The sequence below is a fragment of the Crocodylus siamensis genome, chromosome 7 (genome assembly GCF_052110815.1).
Source record: "Crocodylus siamensis isolate JL-2025a chromosome 7, ASM5211081v1, whole genome shotgun sequence".
Lineage (NCBI taxonomy): Eukaryota > Metazoa > Chordata > Crocodylia > Crocodylidae > Crocodylus > Crocodylus siamensis.
The window spans coordinates 21,795,540-21,819,495 of NC_143401.1; the positions used below are offsets into that span (position 1 = coordinate 21,795,540).

Here is a 23,956-nt window from a genome sequence, read left to right on the forward strand (position 1 = left end):
TGCAGAAGAATCAAATAGCCAAGGATTCCAGAAGAGTTGGTTGCATTTTAAACAGGCTCTTTTAAGGGTGTTGGAGCAAGCTCTCCTGATGCAATGGATGAATGGGAAGTGTAACAGGAGATCAGCCTGGCTAGACCGCTGCTGTTTCAATGAGCTGAAAGTCAAAAAGAAACTCATGCAAAAAGTGGAACCTTGATTATAGTGCTAGGGAAGAAGATAGAGTATTGCATGGGATGAAGAAAGAAAGAGAGAAAATGAAGAGAAAATTAGGAAGATCAAGGCACAGTTTGAGAAACAGCTGGCAAAGAACATAAAAGGCAATAAAAAGGGATGTTATAAGTATGTCAAAAGTAAAAGGAAGACCAGAGAAACCATAGATACCTTACAGAATGCAGGAACCAATCTAGCCATGGATGATTCAGAGAAGCCTGCAGTATTTACTGTCTTCACAAATAGAGGCAGCTACCAGATGAAGAGTGCAGCTGGCAGCCAAGATAGGGAAGAAGACAAACAGCTTTAGGATAGTAGCAAACAGGTTAAGGATTACTTAGAGAAACTAGAACAGGGGTCAGCAACCCCCGGCACACGTGCCAAGCATGGCACCCAAGGCCATTTTGCTTGGCACACCACTGCCAGCCCAGGCTCTAACCAGCTGCTGTCACCCATGGAGCCCAGGCTGCTCCCAGCAGGAAGCTGGGAGGCTGCAAGTCCTGCTGCAAGACGACCAGGCTCCGTGGGCCGGCTGCAGCCAGGAGGCTGCAAACAGCTGCTCTGGGCTCCAGCATGTTGTCACTCCGGCACCTTCCAAGATAGACATTGTGGGTTTTTCAGCACTCCAGCCAAAAAACGTTGCCTACTCCTGACCTAGAAGCTTTCAAGTCAGCAGGGCAGGATGGGATGTATGCTAAGCTACAGAAGGGTTCAGAACTGGCTAACGTAATTTCTGAGCCGTTAGCTATCCTTTCTCAGAATTCTTGGAGGTTAGGTGAGGTCCTAGATGATTGGGAAAGGGTACATACAGTGCCTATCTTTAAAAAAGGAAAGAAGGGGGATCTGGAGAATTACAAACCAGTCAATCTGACCTCAATGGAAAGATCTTGGTGCAAGTCCTTAAGGAATCTACTGTGAAGCACTTAGAGGAGAGCAAGGTGATCAGGAACAGCCGGAATGGATTCACCAAGAGAAGTCACGTCTGACCAACCTGATTTCCTTCTGTGATAAAATGACAGGCTCTGGGGCTGGGAAGGAGAGCAGTGGATGTGACAAACCTTAACTTTAGCAAGGCTTTGGACACTGTCCCCCATGGTATTCCCATTAACAAGCTAAGGAAATACAAACTATATGAAAGTACTCTAAGCTGTATATGTATCTGATAGGATCATTATACTCAGTGGACGTGTCTACATGTACTCTCGACTACACAGCCGTTATTGATCAAGTACTAAATGACTTGCAGTAACCACTGTTTCTGCACAGTCCCAGTGGCGCATGAGTCGTTTCCAACTCTACTGTGCAGTAACCATAGGTTGCTGTTATGGAGATGTAATGTCTCATGTACATGTGCGCAATGAGTAGTCATCAAAGTCTAGTTGGAAAGAGGTATTAAGTCGGGTTCTCCAGGGATCTGTCCTGAATTTCTGTTTCATGGGAAACTTTGACACTTTAAATTACTTGGCACCAACCTAATGCATGCAATTGCAATGGATGCAGAAAAGTCCATAACTTATGAACACTGTATCTGTACAGGTCATTTTGTTTGGTGTAAGCATTTCCTGAGTTTGACAGAAAACACACCGAAAAGGTTGAGAAGACAATGTATCCTGATAAACTATTCCCTGCAAACACTTCAGAGACAAGGCAAAAATCATTTAGTTATGATACTCTGGCTCAGATCTCTTGTAGCAAAGTTCACAAATAGGCCTTTGGAAAAAAAGATTAAAAACTCAGCATGAGAAAAAGAAGACTCACAAGGTCAGAGGGGCAGCTAGCCTTGTAACTCTGACAGTAATAATTAAATCTTAAGGGATTACATGCCACATAATCCAAGCCTATGCATAAGGATTCACTGTGAGGTGTGAAATTATGTGTTACAGATTATGAAATCATTTCTTCCCTAAAAGCACATGAACAACTCCTTGGTAAATAAAGTATTTGATCTCCACTTGTGTGGTCTAGTAAGGCTCTCAGTATAAACACAGGAAGGTTGAATAAGTCCTAAAGAAAGATATTGTGATACCTGAAAACTTGTCTAAATCTATCCCAACCATGAAGTTGGTCCAATAAAAGATATCACCTCCCAAAAACTCTTGCTTTTCACATATTTCTTGGACTATTATGGCTATAATATCACTTCAAGACTATGAAAAATGTTAAATATAATTCTAATGGAAGCAATGATACAGGGCCAGTTGAAAGCAAAAGATTCTACAAGAGCAGGGTGTCAAACATAAAGTCTGTGGGCTGGATTCGGCCTACGGAGCTGAGCTGCTCCATCCAGCCCACTGGACAATCAGAAGTTTGGTGGGCATGGTCAGGGAAGTGGTTTGCCACAGAATCTAGGGGCTTGAGCCCTGGTAGACATGGTGACTGGTGACAGGAAGTCAAGCTATGGCCCCAGTAGTCCTACAGCAGCTTCGTCACCACCACTGCCACACGCCCCAAGCTGCCACTACCGCATACCCTGAACCAGAGTACCCTGTCCCCACAAAGAGCCTCACAGTCTGGATCCAGGCTGTGGCACGAGGTGAGATTGATACCTCTGTGCTGGAGCTTAGGGTAAAGCATTTCCCAATAAGGCTGTAGAAAAGGAAAAACAGCTGTTGAAAACCTTTCTGTCTTTAAGCAAATAATGTCCAGATTTTGGGGCAAATGACTTCCCTCTCTACCCCAACAAGTCTTTCATGCCTCCGAAATATTTTTACCCATCAAAGCAGGAGAAATTCTGTTTAAGTGGACCAGCTCCCTTCGAGTGCAGAGAACCTGATGGTCAAAGGTGGGTCGTGGAGCTAAGAAGTGGGTTTCTGACCTGCCTCTAAGAAGGGAATAAAACCTAGCAGCTAAGACAGCAATCATACACAAGGTGTTTAGATTTCATTCCTGATTCTATGAGTACAGTCTTACTTTTTGAATAATATTCTGAGAGCCAAGTGGTTAGATTTTATTCTTACTTCTTAGACTGTGGTGGGTGGGACATGGCCCTAAGAACCAAGACTCCTGGACTGTGCTCTTGGCTTGACTGCAAAACTTGGAGAACTTAATCATTTTTCTGTGCCTGAGTTTAACCGTCTGTAAAAAGAGTAACAGCTGTGTAAGGATACTCAAGCCAGAAGGTCCATTTGTAAACTGGACATCTTTCCTTTGTAGTTAAAGGCTCAGCACATGTAGAAGACAATGGTGGTACTTTCAGAGTTGCTTTCTGGGGATGGAGGAGGCTTTTGAGGAATGTTGAGGGGAGGGGACTACAATGCTAGGTTTTTAGGGAAGGATCTCCTGTCATATGAAAGCCAGCAATTCATTAGCTCAGACAGCTCTTAAACATTTCCTAAATCCCTGGCAATAGACATATAGAGTGTAAACACACAACACGGTTACCGTGAAATAATTTACCCCAGATTGTACTGTGGGCACATCACTGTGTTAAAATAATCCAGGAGTAAACTACTCAAGAGTAAAATATCCTGGGCACATGTCTGCCCGTGCAAGGATGCTGTAGAAAATTTGCTGCTCCTGCTCCCTGTGGCCCTACACCAAGCCCCTGTTGCCACTAAAGGGAGCAGGAGGCTCTGGCCGCAGCTGCCTGCGGTTGGCAGCCATCTGCAAAAGGCAGCCATGCACACTGCTCCCTGGCCAGCTGCTTTTCTGGCTGGGAGCAGCATGCAGAGCCCAATGGCAGCATGTAGTAGATCTGTTGCTACCACCTCTGCCCGCCTTGCCATGGCTGCTCTATCCCCCCGGCCCTGGCAGCAGCATCCCAGGCCCTGGACTTTCCTACCATGGCTACCACCATTTCTCCCAAGACAGTTTGAGCCCTGGCAGCTCCCCTGCATGCTGGGCCCACCTGGCTGGCTTCACTGCACTCTCCACTGTAGCTTGCCTGGATGGCCGCCCACAAACCCCTACCCCACTGTGTACCCCCAGCACCATACTTACTGCAGACAGCTCTCAGAAAAGCACTTTATTCCACTCCACAGAAATAGATCCCCCACTCTCCACTTCCTCTCCAAGAACAGAGCCTATCCCCCTCATCCCTTCTCCTTCCCCAAAACAGAGCCCGTCCCCCTCTAAACCCCAGAACCCTGCCCTTCCCTCCACACAGAGCCCTTCCACCACTCATCCCACCTGCCACCAATAAAACATCCTCTTCCCCATGCTAACTATTTACAAGTGGTGTGTGTGTGTGCCCTCCCAGGTTGGGGGGCCATGGGATCTCCATGCAGGTGCCCAGCACCCCAGCCTCTGGCTGCTGCCCCACAGGTGTGCATTCCTCAGCAAAGCTGGCAGGCAGGGGGCTCACCCAGGGGTGATGGTGGATGCTGCTCACCTCATGTGGCTGGATCTGCCCCCTGCAGCCAATGACCAGGGCAGCAAGGCCTGCGCATGGTGCTGGTCCTTTTCCTGCTCCACAGCCACATGAAGCTGGGGTGAGTGGCAGGGCTGGGTTCAAGCTGAGGGGCTGGGTGGCAGGGAACCTTAAAGAGCCAGGGCAGGGGCTCCTGGCTGGCGGAGGCCCACGGTGGGGGGGAGCCTGCTGCTTGGTAGTGGGTGGCTGCCAAGAAGCAGGTGGGGCTCCAGCCAGGGGCTGGGCAGCAGGCAGCACAAAGGCAACCACTAGGACCAGGACTGTGTCCAGCACCTGGTGGTCTTCCTTCGTGGCCTCCACCCTGGCCACCAGGACAGCCTGCTGCTCCAGGGCCTCAATGTGCTGCTTCTCCAGGGCTAGGAACCTTTCTTAGAACTCCTGATCTGCCAGGTCCTGCTACCAGTCCCACGCCTCCTTGTGGGTGACAGCCTCCACCCACCAAGCATCCTGCCACCCACCAAGCATCCAGGTAACATCCTCTCCCAGCAAAACCCACAAGTCCACCAGGTGCTCCTCGGACGCTATGACCAGGCAATCCAGCAGGAGGGAGGGGTCCTAGGTTCTCTGCTGCCTGAGCCGCTGCATTCACAGGGCCCCAGCTGAGGCTGGCAGTGACCCTGAGCCACCATCCCACCTGCCCAAAGATGCCTCTCCTCTACATGCAACTGCAGGACCTGCAGAGCCAGAAGAAAGAGGCTGTTTGTGAGAGTTTGAGACATTTCTGAAATAAGATGCTCTGTACCAGGAGCCGTGCACTGTCTGTTCTGCCCTGCAACCTCTGTCACCACCTGGAGGGCTACCTGTGGCTCCACTACCTTGCCCTGCCCCCCACAGCCAAGGAGGACATTGCCACCTACATTGACATGTTCCTCAGCATGTGAGAGGCCCATGCCTACCTAGCAGTGGAGGCACAGGCTGCTCAATAAAGTTTTGCACGGTCTCTCATCTCCCTGAATGCTGCGGGGCAAGGGGGTGTCCAGGGCCAAGGGAGGGCACAGCTTGGGATGGGAAGGTGTGGCAATGGCCAGGGTAGGGAAGGCCCTTCCCACAGTGTGGGGCTTACCATGTGGCAGGGCTGTCATGCCCAGGTCAGTGGTCTCTGGTGGTAAGGACGCGAGGCTCCCAGTGGTGTCCTGGGGTGCAGGGGGGCAGTGTCCAGATGCCTAGGCAGGGGTCCCCTCCATAGAGAAGCTGGAGCTGCAGGTAGCTGGCAGTGCCATGGATGGCCTGGCCCCATGGGCAAGGCTGATCCCGTGGAGCTGGTGGACCAGGCACTGGCCCAGGCTCCCAGAGCTGCTGGGCGCTATGGGTGGGGAGCTCAGTGGGATGGGCTCTTGGTAGGCTGAGGGGCCTTCCCCTGTCATATCACTGTGGATGCCAGGCCACAGCAGAAGCTTGGGTAGGCCGCCTGTGCTTGAATAGATGTCACAGCTTCTGGCAAGAGTCTTGGGGCATGAGGATATCAACCAGTTGTTGCACAAAGGGTATGGATTTGTGGGTAGCCCCTGACAGGTGGTGGTGGTCAGTGACCGTGACCCACTGTGCCTAAAAGTCCTTGACCTTTATGTGACACTGGCATGCCTACTGGTTATGCCTGCACTTCCGCATGCAGCCTGACACCCCCTTGTAAATGTGAGCATTGGAGTGCCTGCCCCACACAAACTGTGTAAGGACCTCAGCCTTGCCCCAAAGCACAATCTGGTCCACAGTCTCTTCCTTGGACCACCCGGGGCCCCAGGAGACAGCACGTGGTGTTGGGAAGAACATCAGTGTGTCTCCCTCAATGGCTTGCTGGACCTCCGCACAGCAGTCCTGGAGCTGCCGGGCCTGGGCAGCTACCTGCAGTGCCTAGTGCAGGGGCATGGCATGGGACTGGCAGATGTGCAGTGAGGCAGTGCCAGGCAATTGCTCCAGGGTCCAGGCAGGCTGCTGCAGGTAGCCTGAGACCAGCTGGAGCTGGACCCAGTGGCCAGAAACTGGCTGCAGGTGGCCCTGGGTGCTGACACCTCTGGTAGGTACCTGCTGCACCGTGTGGAGCTGGAGGGTGTGGCCTGGCAACTGTGTGGTACTGTGGTGCCAGGGAGTGGTGTCGGGGTGCAGGCAGGCTGCTGCAGCTGGCCTCTGGCCTGTCCTGGGGGACGCATTGGCCAGCAGTGACCACAGTGGTTCTTAAGGGCCTGGTGCTAGGCCAAGAATAGGACCAGACCAGCCCTGGGGCAAGAGAGGCTCCCAGCTGCAGGGCTCTGGGGCTAGCCTGATGTTGGCACCCTAGTGGCAGGGATGCCCAGGAGCAAATTTGCTCCTGATCAGTGTCTACACATGCGCTACCGTGCAGTTACTAGTCACGAGTAAGTATGCTATTTGCATTTGCAGGTAGAAAAACTACTCATGAGTAGAGATTTCATAGATTTCATAGACATTAGAGCTGGAAGGGACCTCGGGAGATCATTGAGTCCAGCCCCCTGCCCAAAGGGCAGGAAGTCAGCTGGAGTCATAGGATCCCAGCAAGATAAGCATCCAATTTACTCTTGAAGGTGTTCAATGTAGGTGCTTGAACCACCTCCGCTGGCAGACTGTTCCAGACCTTGGGGGCTCGGACAGTAAAGAAATTCTTCCTTATGTCCAGCCTGAAACGGTCGTGCAGGAGTTTGTGACCGTTCGACCTTGTCATCCCTTGGGGCGCTCTGGTGAACAAACGTTCCCCCAGATCCTGGTGGTCACCCCTGATAAACTTATAGGTGGCCATCAGATCACCCCTGAGCCTGCGCTTTTCCAGGCTAAAGAGTCCCATGGCTCTCAGCCTGTCATCGTAAGATCTGTTTTCCTGACCTCTGATCATGCGCGTGGCTCTCCTCTGGACTCTCTCAAGCTTCTCCACATCCTTTTTGAATTGTGGAGCCCAAAACTGGACGCAGTACTCCAGCTGCGGCCTCACCAAGGCCGAGTACAAGGGGAGAATGAACGTCCCGGGATTTGCTCTAGAAGCATCTATGGATGCACGCCAGCATTTTGGTCGCTTTACTAGCCGCAGCATCGCACTGGAGGCTCATGTTCATCTTGTGGTCAATGATGACCCCCAAGTCTTTTTCTTCTGTAGTGCTAACCAACGTAGCACTGCCAAGCCTATAAAGGTGCTGCAGGTTTTTCCTCCCAAGGTGGAGAACCTTGCATTTTTCGGTGTTAAACACCATCAGGTTCTCGTCCGCCCATTTGCTGAGCTTGTCCAGGTCAGCCTGGATCACCCGCCTATCTTCTGGCGTGGATGCTTTGCCCCAAAGTTTGGTGTCATCGGCGAACTTGGCCAGTCCACTCCTGACTCCAATGTCCACATCGTTAATGAAGATGTTGAACAGTATGGGTCCCAGGACAGATCCTTGAGGGACCCCACTGGTCACAGGGCACCATGATGAGTGACTGCCATCAATCACAACCCTCTGGGTCCGACTACGGAGCCAATTTCCCAGCCAGCGGATCGTGGTGGAGCCAAGGCCACAACTGGGCAGTTTGGCCAAGAGGTGATCATGGGATACCAGATCAAAAGCTTTTTTGAAGTCAGGATATATGACATCAATCTCTTCTCCCTTGTCCAGGTGATAGGTCACCTGGTCATAGAAGGAAATGAGATTGGTCAAACAAGACCTACCAGCAAAAAACCCGTGCTGGCTGTCCCTTAGAATGTTAGCCTGGGCCAGTCCCTCAAGGATGGCCTCCTTAATAAACTTTTCTAAGATCTTCCCCAGGATAGAAGTCAGCCATTTACTCCACAGTAAGCTGCTGCATCTCATGCAGACATACCCTTTACATACTAAGAACTGTGTTCCCTGCAGCCTCAGAAATATTCTAAATGTAAAAATTCCTGGATTTTCAATTTGGAACCTCTGAAGTTGTGGTCATGGAGGTTTGATTCAGCCTATTACAAAGGTAGGGGCTGCTTTTATGGAAAATTCAGATCCATAAACAAATACCACTGAGGGCCAGATTCTATTCCACTTATTGAAAGCCTAAGTGGACTTAGGAACCTAAGTGTGATTCCTGCTCAAGTCCCTGAAAATCCATTAATACATTTACTTTTGTTAAAATCACCATTTTACCCTCAAGATTGAGTCAGATTTGGGTGCACAAATCTGGTGGGGCACATGCCCCCACTCACCACCCCAACCTGTGTTCTGTGCCCTCCCTGTCCCCATGATGCATTGTCTATGCCCTTTCCCTGCCTCCACCCCATAGACTTACCTGTGGGAAGCTGCAGGAGCTGCTCTCCACACTGCCAGGCTGCTACATGCATGTGTGTGTGCGCGCACATGCAAGTGGCACCCCCTGCCTAATTGTCCTCCTCCCACTTCCTTCAGCCACAAGCAGCCCCTTGCAGGCTGGAACTCTGCCAGCCTGCAAGGGGAAACCTGTGGTTTCCCTCCTTTTTCTCCTTTAAAGGAGAATCCATTTTTAAAATTTGTTGATCCATTTTTAAAGTGTGTTTCTGATCCTTTCATATATTCTTGTGATTCACTTTTGGGTTGTGACCCACAGGTTCAGAAATCCTGCCTTACAGAACTTCACTGGAACAGTGTCAGTTGGAGGACAAGAAGTTAACAAGCTTCGTTTTGCTGATTCCCTTGATCTAATATCTGGAAATGCAGAAGAGCTGAAGGAAATAACAGAAAGGCTCTATAAGACTACACAGGGATATGGAATGTAAATTAGTGTGGAGAAGAACAAAGTAATAATAACATTAGCCAGTAGCAACGATGATGCATCAGTAAAAATTGGTGATAAGAAGCTAGAAAAAATAACACACTTTAAATACCTTTAAGCAACCATCACAGAGATGCTACATCAGAAAAGGAAGTAACAACAAGAATAGCCGTCGCCACTGGACAACTAGGAAAGCTGAAGAAAATCAGGACTAGCAGCAACATCACAAAGAAAACAAAACTTCACCTACTACAGGTTTCCCTCACTTTACGCTGTACATGCGTTCCTGGAAAATGGTGCATAACTCGAATTTGCATAAAGAGAACCCACTTTACAATATAACAAATGGGGATAAGTTCCAAGATCTCGACTGTACCAACCTCCAGACCAATTTCTAGCACTTTTACAAAACAATTTTGGTACTCAGCAACAGCAGACAGTACACACAAGCACAGGGCACTAGCATAATGGGGATGGCAACTACAGAAACACGTGTTGCAGACAACGAGCAAAAAGCACAGATCCACACAGGAGACTCTATTTTGGTGCACATCACTCCCACAACATACTGCACAAAGCAGTTGACTGTGGGCTTCCACCACACCAAATGTATAAGAATTAATTTGCCTCGCATATAATGAATTTGGGGTATAAAAGCAGGGTTGCGCGAAATAGCAACATTTTGTTTCGACTTCCGTTTTGCCATTTCACCAGGATGGTGTTTCGTTTCAAGTTTCATTTCATTTCAAAAGCACTGCTCCATTTTGTTTCATCAAAACTGTTTCGCTGTTTTGACGCTGTTTCAACGTTTCGCCCATTGGCTATAATGGGGAAGCACAAAACTGCCTATAACTTCGTAATTTCTTGCCTGATTCAGATTAAACTTGCACAGCTGGTAGCCTCTTCTGAGGCCATAAAGTCTGCCACGTTTCAAGCAGATAGGTGTAGGGGTTTCTGGGAAACTGCACCTCAGAGTCTTGAAAGCAAAACTCATGTCGCATGTGTGTTAAGGCACAACAGGCTGAAAACTGCAGGGAGGCCTCAAAACTTGCCAGCTTTCAAGGAGATAGGAGCAGGGGTTTCTGGGAAACTGCACCTCAAGCTGCTGACAAGCAAAACTTGTGACATGTGACTTTGTGTGTGTGTTAAGGTGCAGTGGGGTGAAAACTGCAGGGATGGTAGACCCTGATGAGGCCATGAAGCTTGCCATGCTTCAGGGAGATAGGTGCAAGGATTTCTGGGAAATTGCACCTCAAACTGTTCAGAGCAAAACTTGTGTCACTTCTAAGTGTGAAGGCACAGAGAAAGCTAAGGTCAAACAATGCTTTTTATGCTATTTTTTGTCCTACCCCCAGAGCACTGGGATTGGAAAGGACCTCAGGGAAGGATCAGTCACTGGCCAGCTACACAGTCAATATCAAAATAGCCCTTCCCTCCTCTTCCCCCTCCCTCTCCTTAGTTTCTCTTTAGCTGCAAGCAAACCGAGCTTTGAAACTCAAAACGTTTCAGCTGTCCTCATTTTGTTTTGAGGCTATTTTGAAGCCTTTTGTTTAATTTCAATTTTGCTGTTTTGAGCTCGATACCAATTTAAACAGCATTGAAACAAAACAGCCAGCAAAATTTCACACAGCCCTAATTAAAAGGGTCACTGCATAAGAGCAAATTCACACATACAGAACCTGCATAAAGAGAAGGAAACCTGTGTGGCAGAAAGCCACCTTGTTTCTCCCCAAAATCTCTGCCCTGTGACACTGTGACTCAAATCTCTGAGCTGCAACCATGTGATTAGATGGGCCAGCACAGAGGATTCACACCTTAGCCTCTTTAGGTAACCTGAGCTGGCTGCATTCCTGAGAGGGGGGGAAACCTGCTCCCTCTGCCTACGTGACTGGCATCAGCCACCTGGGTGAGGGGCATCTACCTGGGGAGCTGGGATCTGCCTGGCAACTGGTGATGCGTTTCAAATTGGTTGGCTGACAGCCAACTGGGGCTGGCCTCCACTGGACCAGGTGAATGAGGTCACAGGGGCTATATAGGTTAGGGGGGGAAGGAGGCAGGCTCTCTCTCTTCGGCCATGAGGTGAAGCAGCAGCAAAGCAGGGGAGACAGAGAAGCCTTACCATCTGGACCTAGCTCTCTCTCTCACCCCAAGACTCCAGAAGGGAAGCTGGAGAACTCTGGAAGATGCTTGTGAGTAAGCTACTCAATCGGATTAGATATTTAGCTGGCAGTAACACAGATGCGTAATCAAAAGGCTACCTCAGCCACACTGTTTGCTCTTTAGGATTTCTAAGATATTGCTCAGTCCTGTACCCTAGTTTCTCCTACCCCTCGTAATCAATAAAGTTCTCCTTTTTGACTGGTGTGGGAGACTTATTGAGAGGTGGGTCTAAATTATGCCTAAGAGACCCCTTAGGTCTGCGGACTAAGGGAGACTTTGCTTTTTGCCCCCTGACTTGGGGAAGTGCCCCAAGCGCCTGTACTGGGTCAAGTACCCGTCGGACTATTAGGCCTGTGTTTCCCCGAGGACACAGGGCCGAGACAGTCCCTTCTCGGGGTGGTGGCGGCAATGTTACCCCCAGACTAGCGAGTGTACTCCGGGAGAGGGGTCGGCCAAGCATAAGGCGCCCCTAGGGAGGCATTCGGAGTCTGGAAGGTGGTCGGGCGCAGGGAGGTGGGCGGCTCAACGCAGGAGCGCCCCCTACTGGCCCACCACAACCTGTATATACCGTTGTCATTTCAACAACTTTCTATGGCTGCGAGACCTGGACACTTACCAGAGCAGTGGAAAGGCAAATTGAGACCTTTGAAATGTAGTGATTCAGTAGACTTCTACACATATCCTATACTGCACACAGAAGAAATTAATCTGTGAAAGATCAAATCAGACAAGAGGTTGGCAAATACAAACCCTTATCCAAAATCATAAGAAGAAAGATGCAGTGGTTTGGATATGTAACAAGAGGGCCTGGCACCCTTACCAATACCATCCTTCAGGGTGCTGTGAATGGATGAAGAAGAAGAGGAAGCCTTAGGATAAGCTTGACCATCAACATCAAAGACTGGACTGGATTAAAATTGACTGATTGTACAAGGATTGCAAAAAACAGGGAAGAATGAAGAAAAGTTATTGCTACATCAAAGGTGCTCCAATGGTTGGTGTAGCCTCAGGACTGACTGAGTGAATTTTTCAGGGACTCAAGCACGGTGAAACAGGATCGCACTTAGATACCTAAGTGCATTTGTCTAATAATGGAATAGGATCTGGTCCTTTGTTTCCTTTTTCAATTAAGAAAACATGCCACTAGGGTTATGCAGATGATGCACATTCCATCTGATGAAGGATTTCAAATTTGGCTTCATTCTAAATCATAATAAAATGCAGACACTTCAAAAGATGACTGAACATTTGTTTTGGATTGCTCAAAATGTGCTGTTTCAGCCTAGTGTTTATTTTTATAATATTGTGAAATACAAAAGGTCAAAAAAATTAAAAGGATATTTTAAAACATTTTCTTTCCAGAACACATTGAAATGGGATGTTTTGACAGTCAGATTTTTTTTCTTCTTTTCCTCAAAACTCCGGCAAAAGCAAAGCATTTTGATTTTCAACAGAACTGCATTCACTGTCAAAAAAGGTTATATCACAGGTTTTGACCAATTCTACATGCCAGGAAGACTAAGAAAAGAAAATTCTGTGATAATATAGATTCAGCTGGCTTAGGAAAGGCAAACTTCCCCCTATGCCTTATCATCCCCTCCATTTGAAAAGCTTGGAGGCAAAACATGTTTCCCAATGGTGATTAAAAACTAGACTGGAACTGCAGCCTCCCTCTAATAAAGGAGAGTCACTGCTCAACTCCCCCTCTTGCCTGACTTTCTGGAAAGGAAAATATTTCTTAACTCTAGCACTTACAAGGAATAGAATGAAACCCATCTTTGCTCCATATAGCTACAGTCCCATTATTCCCTCTCCTATTATGGGTAGAGAAACCACATCCTGATCGCTATTTCAGGATGCATAATGAATGGGTTGGAGAATATTACAATACCACTGGTGGAATTCTGGTATAATAATATTCTTTTACCTTGTTTTTCTTGTAAATCAATGATACAGCCTGATCTGGAACACTGTGCATGATGCTAGTCCCTGAACATCCAAGGGAATCTTGGAAAATTGGAATAGGATTCAAGAAAGGAAAACCAATGACTCTCAAAGATTTGAGAACCTGTATCTTGGAAAGCAGTTGAAGAAGGAACACGGTAAAAACATGCAAAATAATTAATAAGGTAGCTAGACAAGAAGTTCTTTTGAATAGGAGTGTACTGATAGAAGATTTTGGGGGCCAATACCAATAGCTGATATTTAAGGAGGCATATCTGCCAATACTGATCCAACATCCAATATACCTGCCTCCAGATGGTAAGTCTGTTGTGATGAAAGGGGCGGGGAGAGGGAAGGGGCATGGCGGGACAGATCAACGGCTCCGCAGTGAAGGAGGGATGGGGTAGAGGCAGGCTGCCCAGGGTAGTGCAGGAGTGGGATGGAGGCACAGCTGGTGGAGGAGGGCGGCTCCTGCCGCTGCTTGTACCCTAGGAAGGCGGGGGGATGCCCCCCAGATCTGCACAGGGTGGGCAGGTGGGCTGGAGATGGCACTATGCGGGGCTCTTCTTGGTGGGGGTGGGCTCAAAGTGGGCACTGGGAGGGAGCTGCAGCAAATTTTGCCACAGCTCCACTCCAAGTTCCGCCATTGCAACCAGCCTGGCACAGCCTCAGCTCTTCCTAGCACATGGGTGGAAACAAGACATGGAGCCGGGGTACACCTAGTGGCATGGAGCTGGGAAAAGAGATGTGGTGAAATCTGGGGTGGCTGCAGCTCCTCCTAGCGCCATTGATGCCCACTCCAAGCCCAGTCCCCAGCGAGACAATCCCCACTCAGCGCCAGCTCCAGCCCACTCCCCCGCCCTGTGCAGATCTGGAGGGCGTGCCCCCCGTGCCCTCCCAGCGTGCAAGCAGCAGCAGGAGTTGCCCCCTCCATGAGTTGCACCATGCCCCCACCCCCTTGGGCAGCATCTGCCCCTGCCTCCTCCCTCCCTCATCACGGGCCTGCTGATATGTGCCCCCAAACCTCTTCCCTCACCCCCTGCCTTCTGACTTACTAACTGGAGGGAGCTCCCTACACTGCCAGCTCTGCTCCATGCTGTGCTGCAGCTGCATGCAGCACAGGCACTTATTGGCCAAATTATCAGCCCCATCGGGCCAATATCCAATACAGCAAATGTTCTTTATATCGGTACCAATCCAATAACAGACCAATGTATCTGTTCACCTCTAGTTTTGAAGCAAAATCATGGGATGATGTCAACTCCTCCATTCATCTCAAGTTTGTTGACTCTGTAACATAATTCTATTTTAAATATCATCTTTGATGAGTGCACCACTGCTGATCAACATATACAAGGAAGCTGTAGGTCAACTGAATGACAAACAGCTACAAACTCCAGTAAGATTGGTACTGATAGCATTTGTATGCCTGGGCTGCTCCGGGTGGCTGGCAGTGGCAGCACTGGGAGCGGAGGCAAAATTTGGGGTACATGCAGCATCCTCCCAGTGCCATCGGCACCCACTCCAAGCACCCACTGAGAAGAGCCTCACACAGCCCCAGCTGAAGCCCGCCCCGTCCTGCACTGACCCAGGGGGCACATGCCCCTCCGTGCCCTCCTGGGGTGCAAGCAGTGGCAGGAGCTGCCTTCCCCCCCCATGAGCCGTGGCCACGGTCCCCCCTGCTCCACCTGGGCAGTGCCTGCCCCTGCCCCTGCCTCCGCCTCCTCCTTTACCATGGGGGGGCATTGATCTGCCCGTCCCCCATGCCCTTTCCCTCTGCCCTCCTCTTTCACCACACTGAGCTTACCAGCTGGAGGCAGCTGTATTGGAAATCGAATCACTGTTGGCTGATATGCCTCCTTAAATATTGGCTATCAGTATTGGCCCCAAAAATCTCTATCAGTGAACGCCTAGGAAGAATGAATTAAACTGATCCAGAACCTAAATTTTATCTATTAAGACCAAAGTGACAGGTGTCACCAGGCAGGTTATTCAGGTTTGTTTGTTGCAGTTGTCATCTGTGAAGCCATTAAAACACAGTATAGCATTTTACAAGGAAAAAAAAAACTATGCAGCTTGTCAGGATTTATAAAGTCCTTTGCTCAGAGTTATGGACATTGGTTATACAGAGGAAGTTGGTGAAATATAGGTTGTTTAGTTCCTGAAGGTGGAACTGGGAGGGCCAGAGCAAAGTGTGCCAGTTTGTGTGTGAGGGGAAGAGGAGGAGGAGGAGAAGCAGGTAGGGAATGTGCCCTGTGCTCTGCTGCCAGCTGTCTGGAACACATTGCTCCTGCAAACCTGAATGATAGATGAATCCATATGTGTGTCTACCGCTGTCGGCATACAGGAAATTCCACTGTTCACTGTGTGAAATAAACTTTTTTTTTAATTGGTGGACTGTTTTTATGGGGCTTGTGTGAACTGCTTGGCAACAGGCCACACAAAGGACAAAAATATTCCTGCATTTAACTTGCTGCTTTTTCCTGGAAGCCTGCTCTTATTCTTCAGGATTTATATAAATTCTTGATTATATTTTGCAGAACTCTGAATCAAGCCACTTAACATACACCATCAATTTAACAGTTTTTTCTCAACTCCACTTAGCCCTTGTTCTTCTCATATCCTCATCCCTGTTCTTTTCACCCCACTGGTGCTACCATCCTTAGCTTTCTGTCCAGTTCTCCCAAAACCTTCTTCATGCCCTCTCCCACTCATGCCCTGCACTCATGAAACCCTCACCATAAAGGTGCCTGCAGACGTGAAGGGAGGCTGCTTCGACATGCTGTGATTAGCGCGTGCTAATTAGTTCACTTCAGCAGCCTTCAAGTCTCGTGTATCTGTGCCCCCATGCTTCAAAACAGTGGCAGGGCACTTTAACTAAAACTTGTTTGACAAGCTTCAGTCAAAGTGCCCCTGCCACCATTTTGAAGTGCAGGGACACAGATACAGGAAACACTGCGGGCATTTAATTAGAAGAGCTCTTGGAGCTCTAAAACACCCTCCCCCCGCCCAGCACCCCTGGAGCACATGTAAAAATGCCCAAAGTGATTCCCAAACCAGCTTATTTCTCCTACCAAACCCATTTCATGACCCACTTTTGCAGTTACACAGGATGCTAGACAACTTAGACCTAATGGGCATTTATTGGAAAAAGTAAAGCTATATAAAATGCTGGTTTTGAGCTGAGTTTATTCCCTTGCTCGGTCATGCAACCCATGATGCTGCAACCTTTGCCCTCTCCTAGGCTTCCCTCTTTGTGGGCAGAAAAGTGGGATGAGCCTCATGCAGCAGTCCCCTGCCTCCTACAGCTGTGAATTAATCAGTACTTTCCAAAAAAACAAGGATGCAATGTCTTTAGTTTGCCTGACCCGGAGAGGCTGGAAAAAGCAATGAATAACCTGTGATAGTTAGGAAGAACATGTGACAGTATGTAGGCACTAAAAGTATTTAGGCACCAAGGTGGCTAAATGGTGAGGAAGGTAAGGGGAAGAAGCAGAGTTGGATGAGGCAGGGGCACTGAGGTGGCAAGAGCAGATTGTCTAAGCTAACCTGGTGGACAAAGTAGTCTGGTCTACGATAAAAGTGGGCAAAATACAGCCCACAGGCCAGATCTGGCCCGCCAACTGACTGGATCTGGCCCATGGTTGGGCACCCACTAACTGTTTGTATCTCACCCGTGACTGCCCCCACAGAGCTCAGCATGTGGCCCAGCCCCACCCGCTCTGGCCTGAGGCAACCCATGCCACGCTTTCACCTATACCTACCCCCAGCCCTGGCTAGCGTGCACAGCTTCCCAACGGAGCTGCTGCCAGTGCAGCTGCATCCAACCAGGTACCGCTCAACAACCCCTGCCTCGAGCAACTCCCCCTCCTTCTGCACCTACTATGCCCCTCTGGGCAGCAGGCAGTGTGGGGAAGCTGTCAGAACATGTGCTAGGCAGCAGATGCTCAGTCAGGTGTGGGAAAAGTTGCCGCAAATTTAGCTCAAACAAAAATGCAAATTTAGCTAGCTTGAACAAAAGCAGGAGCAAGGTTTCAGAAAGAAGCAAAATCTACCACCTGGAAACCTGAAAGCTAACACCTTGCTCCTGCCTTTTGTTTGAGCTAAATTTGCATTGTCACAGAGCTCTGTGACAGCTCAACACAATAGAAATTCTTTGCCTAGGAGACCATTGTATCTTCCCACTCTCCTGTGAAATATAAAACATCATAACCAGAAGGAAATGTAATTCTACATCCACTTGCCACCAGACAACTTTGAGGTTAACTTTTATACGAAGGCTAACTTTTATATGAGCCTAATTTGTACAAAATGAACTATTCCAACCAGGAGATATTATAACACCTTCAGTTCTCCTGTGAAATATGAATTTTCATGTCCATCTAGGATACGTTTTACAATCTTCGCATTCTCCAATGCCTGAAGAAGAGTCAGTGCACCAAAAAGCTTGCAAATAAAGATTTTTTTTGCAAATAGCTAGTTGGTCTAATAAAAGATATCACCTCTGCCATGAATTCTGATTCCTAGAGCTATTCGCATTCACCTACTTTCCTACTGGCCAAGCACAGCCCTGGTGCCTACTTCCTGCTCAAATCCTCGATGGACTGCATATCTCTAGAGCCTCAGACATTCAACCCTGGTAATCTATCCCAGTGGTCCTAGTGACTAGACCTACCATTGCCTTTGTCCCACAGTTTTGGTATCAGAACACCCCCTCAGTTACCACCTTATTGCATTCAAGGGTATATTAACACTGGCTCCATTTCATAGTCAAGGCTGCCGTGAAAAAATAAGACCTGCTCCCACTCCACATATCCCAAATCCAGGACTGAGGCAGTGAGAATTTTCTTTGAAGCCCTACTTCTTGGGGCCTTTTCTGTGAGAGCAGTGCAGCCTAATAGACAGGCCCTGGGCTGGCAGTCAGACACCTGAGCTTTCTTCCTGGTTCTACCACTGGCTGACCAGGTGACCCCCAGATCATTAATTTCACCTCCAGGTGCCTCTATTTATAAAACAGGGATAAAATAAAACACATGTCCTTATCCCAAACCAAGCGTGAGTTTTCTCTCTGGCTTGTGGAAAGGCAACTATCTTTCCCCCTGCCATTCCCCTTTTGCATCATGTGTGCTTTCTTTCAGGTTTTGACCAGGTTCTGAAGCAGAAATACCAGAACACTGAGCTCTCTGGCTATAATTTAGAGAGAAATTCAGATTTTGTTTTGAATTCTCCATAATCTGAGGGAATTAAGATTTAGGATGCCTAGACACAGCCCAGGGTAAAGTTCAGATTCAAAATCGTATCTGAATATTCCCCACAATGCACGAATGATGCCTGGATCTCAGATTTTAGACCAGTTTCTCTCTACAAAAAGGTCTTCTCTTATACTTCTGGCTGACTGCAAAGAGGAAGCATGGAAAAACTCTTATGCAATCTGAGACTTTCCAGCCAGATTTTGCAGACTCACGATTATCTGATGGTTTAGGTTAAATACTCTTTGCTACTGATCCAAACTAAACTTCAACTGTGGCGTGTCTTCCATAGCTGCTAAGAACTTCAGCTAATTGCATTACTCTAATCCTATAATTCAATCAAGACAGATCTAAATGTTATGGAGTAAAATGCAGCTGCTGCTTATTTTGATCATGTATTTTTCACATCTTTCTTCTCATTTCAGTAATGCAAAAGCTTCTGAGATCTATAAGTTATTGGGAGGGATCACAGATTTCTAAAGATCTTCTTTTACTTCTTCATTTGTCTCCCTGCTGGGTGCATGTACACATTGCCATATGGCAACGTTACTGTGGTGCCATACTTAAAACTCTTGGTTCAGAGATGATACCTTTTTTTAGACCAGCTAAGAAATCACAAAAAAATATGTTTCTTTGTAAGCTTTTGGTCGCACACACCCTTCTTCAGGTTGAGGGAAAATTAAAGATGGTAAAAGTCCCCTTACGTAGAAAATAAACCTCATTTTGCACAGAGGAAGCTGAAAGTGGATATATGTTCTGGGTACAAAAGGAACCAAGAGCTTTAGAGTTTTGCATTTCTTAACTGGATCAATAAAGTTTAGCATACTGGGAAACCTGCTTTAAGGCCTGTGTCACAAGATATAAGCTAAATAAAACCCTTGGGCCTGATACAGTATAAATCAGGAGGAAATGTGAAGTCAGCAGAGCTCCACTGATGCAATACCAGTGTAAGATTTCCTAAGTATTTGACATAACTTCTTCATTAAAAATACACTAGCACAGTGGTAAATCATGCATTGATAGTTCAAAAAAATTCTCCATCACCTGAACCAAAATTCTATTCCAATCCATTTTTCTGTGGATGATCTCCCAGAATTGCCGAATCTATAGGTCACCCAGGCATTCATAGGAAATAGGGCTGGAAGGTACCTAGAAAAGTCATGCAGTCTATTTCCCTGTCCCAATGCATAATCAGTTGTACCCAAACCATTTTTGTCAGTTATTTATCTAAATGACTCTTAAAAACCTTCAATGATGGTATGGCAGAGCACCTTTGGTGCCTGCCACTTTAATGGACTGAAAGCAGGCAGCAGGGCAGCTGACAGGTGCAGGTCAGCCCTAATGAGGCAGTCAGGTGACTACAGGAGGACCAAGGGATTGGAGGAGAAGGCTGAGCGGCCTCCATTTTAGATCAGGCCCTCAGAGCTGAGCTAGTAGTCTGCTGCTGGCAGCTAGAAGAACAACACCTGGCTGAGTGACTACTCAGAACATCCTTGGAGGTAAGGGCAGGAGCTATGGGATTGGCAGGAGACTTCTGGTCCTGAAGCATGACCAAAAACTACACCCTGCTGGGAAAGGATGGTCTGCTGGGACTACACATGGCAGGGCTGTTCCCCAGCAATGCCAGCCCAGTTGCCGCCCCAGTGGAAGGCGGGTAGGAGCTTATAACAGCAGCTTCCGCTACTCAGTGAGGAATTTAGAGCAGGGACAGGCATGGGGGGCCAGCCACAACTACAGACACCTGAGCCCCAAGAGGTGTAAGAACCTGGAGGCCCCAGAGAGGGGGAAGAGAGAGAGAGCATCCCTAGTGAGGGGGCAGAAGTGTGGGGGCCTGCACAGAGTAGGGTGTGCGGTGGCGGTCTGAAGGACCGTGTATGAGGGTGTAGAGAAGGGCTGCAAGGGCGATCTGAAGTGCTGCACCAGGGTGTGTAATGAGTAGGGCTGCAGAGGTGGCCTAAAGGGCAGCACGTGGGCCAACCCCCGTAAGAATGTAAACTTAAGGGAATGGCCCAGAAAAGGGCCAGTGGCTGAGTTCAGCCCAGTATGAGGCATAAGGCTAGTGGCCACATAGAGTAGGGTCTGTGTGAGGGCAGCCTGATGGGCTGCATGTGGGCTGGCTGGAGTGAGAGTAAGAAAGCACAAAGGGCCGTGTAGAGTCGCAGAGTAGGGTGGGTTGAGTGGCCCAGTGATGGGCACTATGAGTGAGACCCAGTGAGAGTGGGCAGATTGAAATAGGCTCTATGAGAGGGGGTTGTATGAAAGAGACCCTGTGAAGGGCAGAGTGTTAAGACTTCAATGTTAGAGACCCTACAATGGGCAAAGTTTGGTCTGGCCTTGGGCTGGTGCATTTACCAACTTATGATGCCATCTGCAAGGCATGGGACATGGTATAGGGAAGGTTGGAGCCATGTAAAACACATGGGCATTGGGGCATTTAATGGGCAGCCTCCTGCATTCAATATCCAGTTTATTACACAACATCATGGCAGGAAAGACAGGGCAGACTGCCCTAGACAGGTGGGCAGGCTGACATTGAGACCCAGCCCTGAGATGGCCCCCTGTCTCAGATGGCCATTGTACAACCTCCCTATGTAGCCTGTTGCTTAAAATTAGAAAGCTTTTCTAATATCTAGCTTCCACTTCTCTTCTTGCAGTTTAAGCTCACTCCTTATCTATCCCCAATGAACTGGGCATAATTCTGTTACCCTTCATGCATCTACATAGCAATTTTCCAGCCCATATGTAGCATTTTTGGCACTTATGCAGTTTCAATTCTGTTACCTTCTATTACCCATGCAGGGTAGACATGCGAACATATGTGCATATACTGTGCATGGTCAGTAGCCTTTGTACTAGACAGGCATATATATATATATATACATGGGAGAAAATTCTGTTTTCAAGAAATCTTTAGAGGTAAAACTGGGACACAAGGGAGCAGATTTCTATTCCTGGATTAGGCATTCTCATAACTGGTTTGTGCCTAAATTTCTCTGTATTTAAATGGTAATAATCTTAGCTCTCTTCCAAAAAATCTGTGAGACCTTTAGCTGACTTAGTCCAAAGTGCTAGTGGCTACCACAGCTTTGGATGTGAAGCAAAGAGATGGAATAGAAACCTACTTTTTTTACATGTGTTCAAACTTGCTTACTGTGTGCTGACTGGAACATTCAGGCTGTGAAATGCTGTAATTATTTGAGAAGTCAACCAAACTTATTTTCATGTGATTTTTTTTTTTTTTTAAATATTGAATTTGAACATCATCTGGATTCATTTTGTATGAAAAGAAAATCAACAACTAATGATAATGAGCAAGAGAAAAGTTAGGAATGGGATTGGTAACATCAGATGTAATGGGATTGGTAACATCAGATGTATCCTTACCTTTTACTTCAGTGGCTGCTGTGCCATTTGACCATGCCGTCCATTTATTCTTATGTTTGCCAATTTCCTGGACTTTGCATATATAGTGTCCTTGATCTGTTTGCTGTAGATTCAGAATGAGGAATTTGTACATGGTTCCATGTCTTTCTTTGAGAAGGCGAAGTCTTTTCTTGTGGAAATGGTAGGTATAATTTCCATAGTACTGGACAACCCCAAATTTAGTCATTTTGATCATCAGATGCTCCTGTGTAGGTGAGTGTGCAAAGACCCATCGGACAGCCAGTAAGCTGTCTTTCCTCCTCTTTTGAGAAACATGACAATAAAGGGTAGCATTGTCTCCCTCTAAGTACTGCACTGTTGGTCCTGGTGAGACTGTCACATTCAGTGCCTCACTGACATCTGCAAAGGAATGAATGCCCTGTGAGAATTTGCCAGAATGCATCTTAATAAGCAGTCTCCTGTATTGTTAGGTGAATCTCAAGTGGATAAACTGAGATGTCTGCAGTTGGATATATGATGACTTTCTAAAGAGCTTTTGGAACCTGAGGCCCATGGAAGACACTTACATTTAAAGTGTGATTTAATGAAGCAATAAATTGTAACATGCCACTCATTCAAGCAACTTATCACCCAAAAACAGTTGTAAAAGTGGTGATCCAGCCTCGATGTTATTTCTTAAGTGTAGACTATCTTTGTAGTTCACTTGTATCTTGCTTTAAACTGAACATTACTTGTTGGCCGTTGGAAACAAAGTCTGCCAGGGGCCTGAGCTCTTGTAAATTCTCCGAAGATATTAAGGAGCCCATGGTACACATCACAAACACATGTTTGCTCTAATGTTTTTGCCTAACCATTTGCACAAAATAATGCAGGAAGAGAAAGTCTCCTGGGTCACTGAGTCCAGTTTCTAGCTATTGTAGGTAGCATGTCACTTGATCTCCTTCCCAATCTGATCATGTTGCATCTAAAATGCCTTACGAGCTATAGAGGCAAAAAAAAGCCTATTGGAAGTCTGTCCGTAATGTCACATCTCTGATAGTAAAAGAGCTAACTTTCAGCTTCAATTGACCACTAAAACATCTCTGATTTAGTTTTTCTTTTACCAAGCTAACATGACCAGACACACGGAAGAACAGACCTCACTTGTCGTGATGACATATAATGCTGTTCTTCAATGGGGAACTAGTTCACCTTCAGAGACAGCTGAGGTGCGAGTCCAGGTGGCCTGGTCCCGATTTTTCAGCAGTGCATGCTGCCCAAGCGTGTGCTACACCATTTTTCTTTTTCCATGGGTTTTTTTGACCCCTGGATATCCAAGGGTCAAAAAAACCATGGAAAACAAAACCCAGCTCAGCATATGCTTGGGCAGCGTGCCCTTGCGGCACGGAGAACACCAGACTGTGTGGTATTTCATAGATTTCATAGACATCAGGGCTGGAAGGGACCTCGGGAGATCATCGAGTCCAGCCCCCTGCCCAAAGGGCAGGAAGTCAGCTGGGGTCATAGGATCCCAGCAAGATAAGCATCCAATTTACTCTTGAAGGTGTTCAATGTAAGTGCTTGAACCACCTCCACTGGCAGACTGTTCTAGACCTTGGGGGCTCAGACGGTAAAGAAATTCTTCCTTGTGACCAGCCTGAAACAGTCTTGCAGGAGTTTGTAACCATTCGACCCATATGTGGCGCTGCAAGGGTATTCTCTCTTATCCTCAAGGTAGCTGTACTTCAAGGAACATTTTCTCATGACTGAAATAGTCTAAAAACACACAGGGATACTTTAGGATGAACACACTCTGGAAAAGTTAAGTATGATTCTTCCCTCTCTGAGCAAAGTGTGTGCAAACATTCATGGGAGCTATGGGCCAAATCAAAAAAATACAGAAAAAAGTAGAACAATTCTTACAGAAAAAAAAATCAGAGTAATTCTTCTGTTGTAAAGAACTCAGGAA

General features: G+C 47.5%; 1 protein-coding gene across 3 annotated transcripts in view; it reads right to left on the reverse strand.

Annotated features, from left to right (window-relative positions):
- VSTM4 (V-set and transmembrane domain containing 4) overlaps positions 1-23,956 on the reverse strand; it is a 129,182-nt gene that overhangs the window by 98,131 nt on the left and 7,095 nt on the right. For all 3 annotated transcript variants that reach the window (XM_090058091.1, XM_090058092.1, XM_090058089.1), the window contains exon 2: positions 22,009-22,407. In XM_090058091.1, coding sequence (XP_089914217.1) covers positions 22,009-22,407 — 399 coding nt within the window. The remainder of the gene's footprint in view (positions 1-22,008; positions 22,408-23,956) is intronic.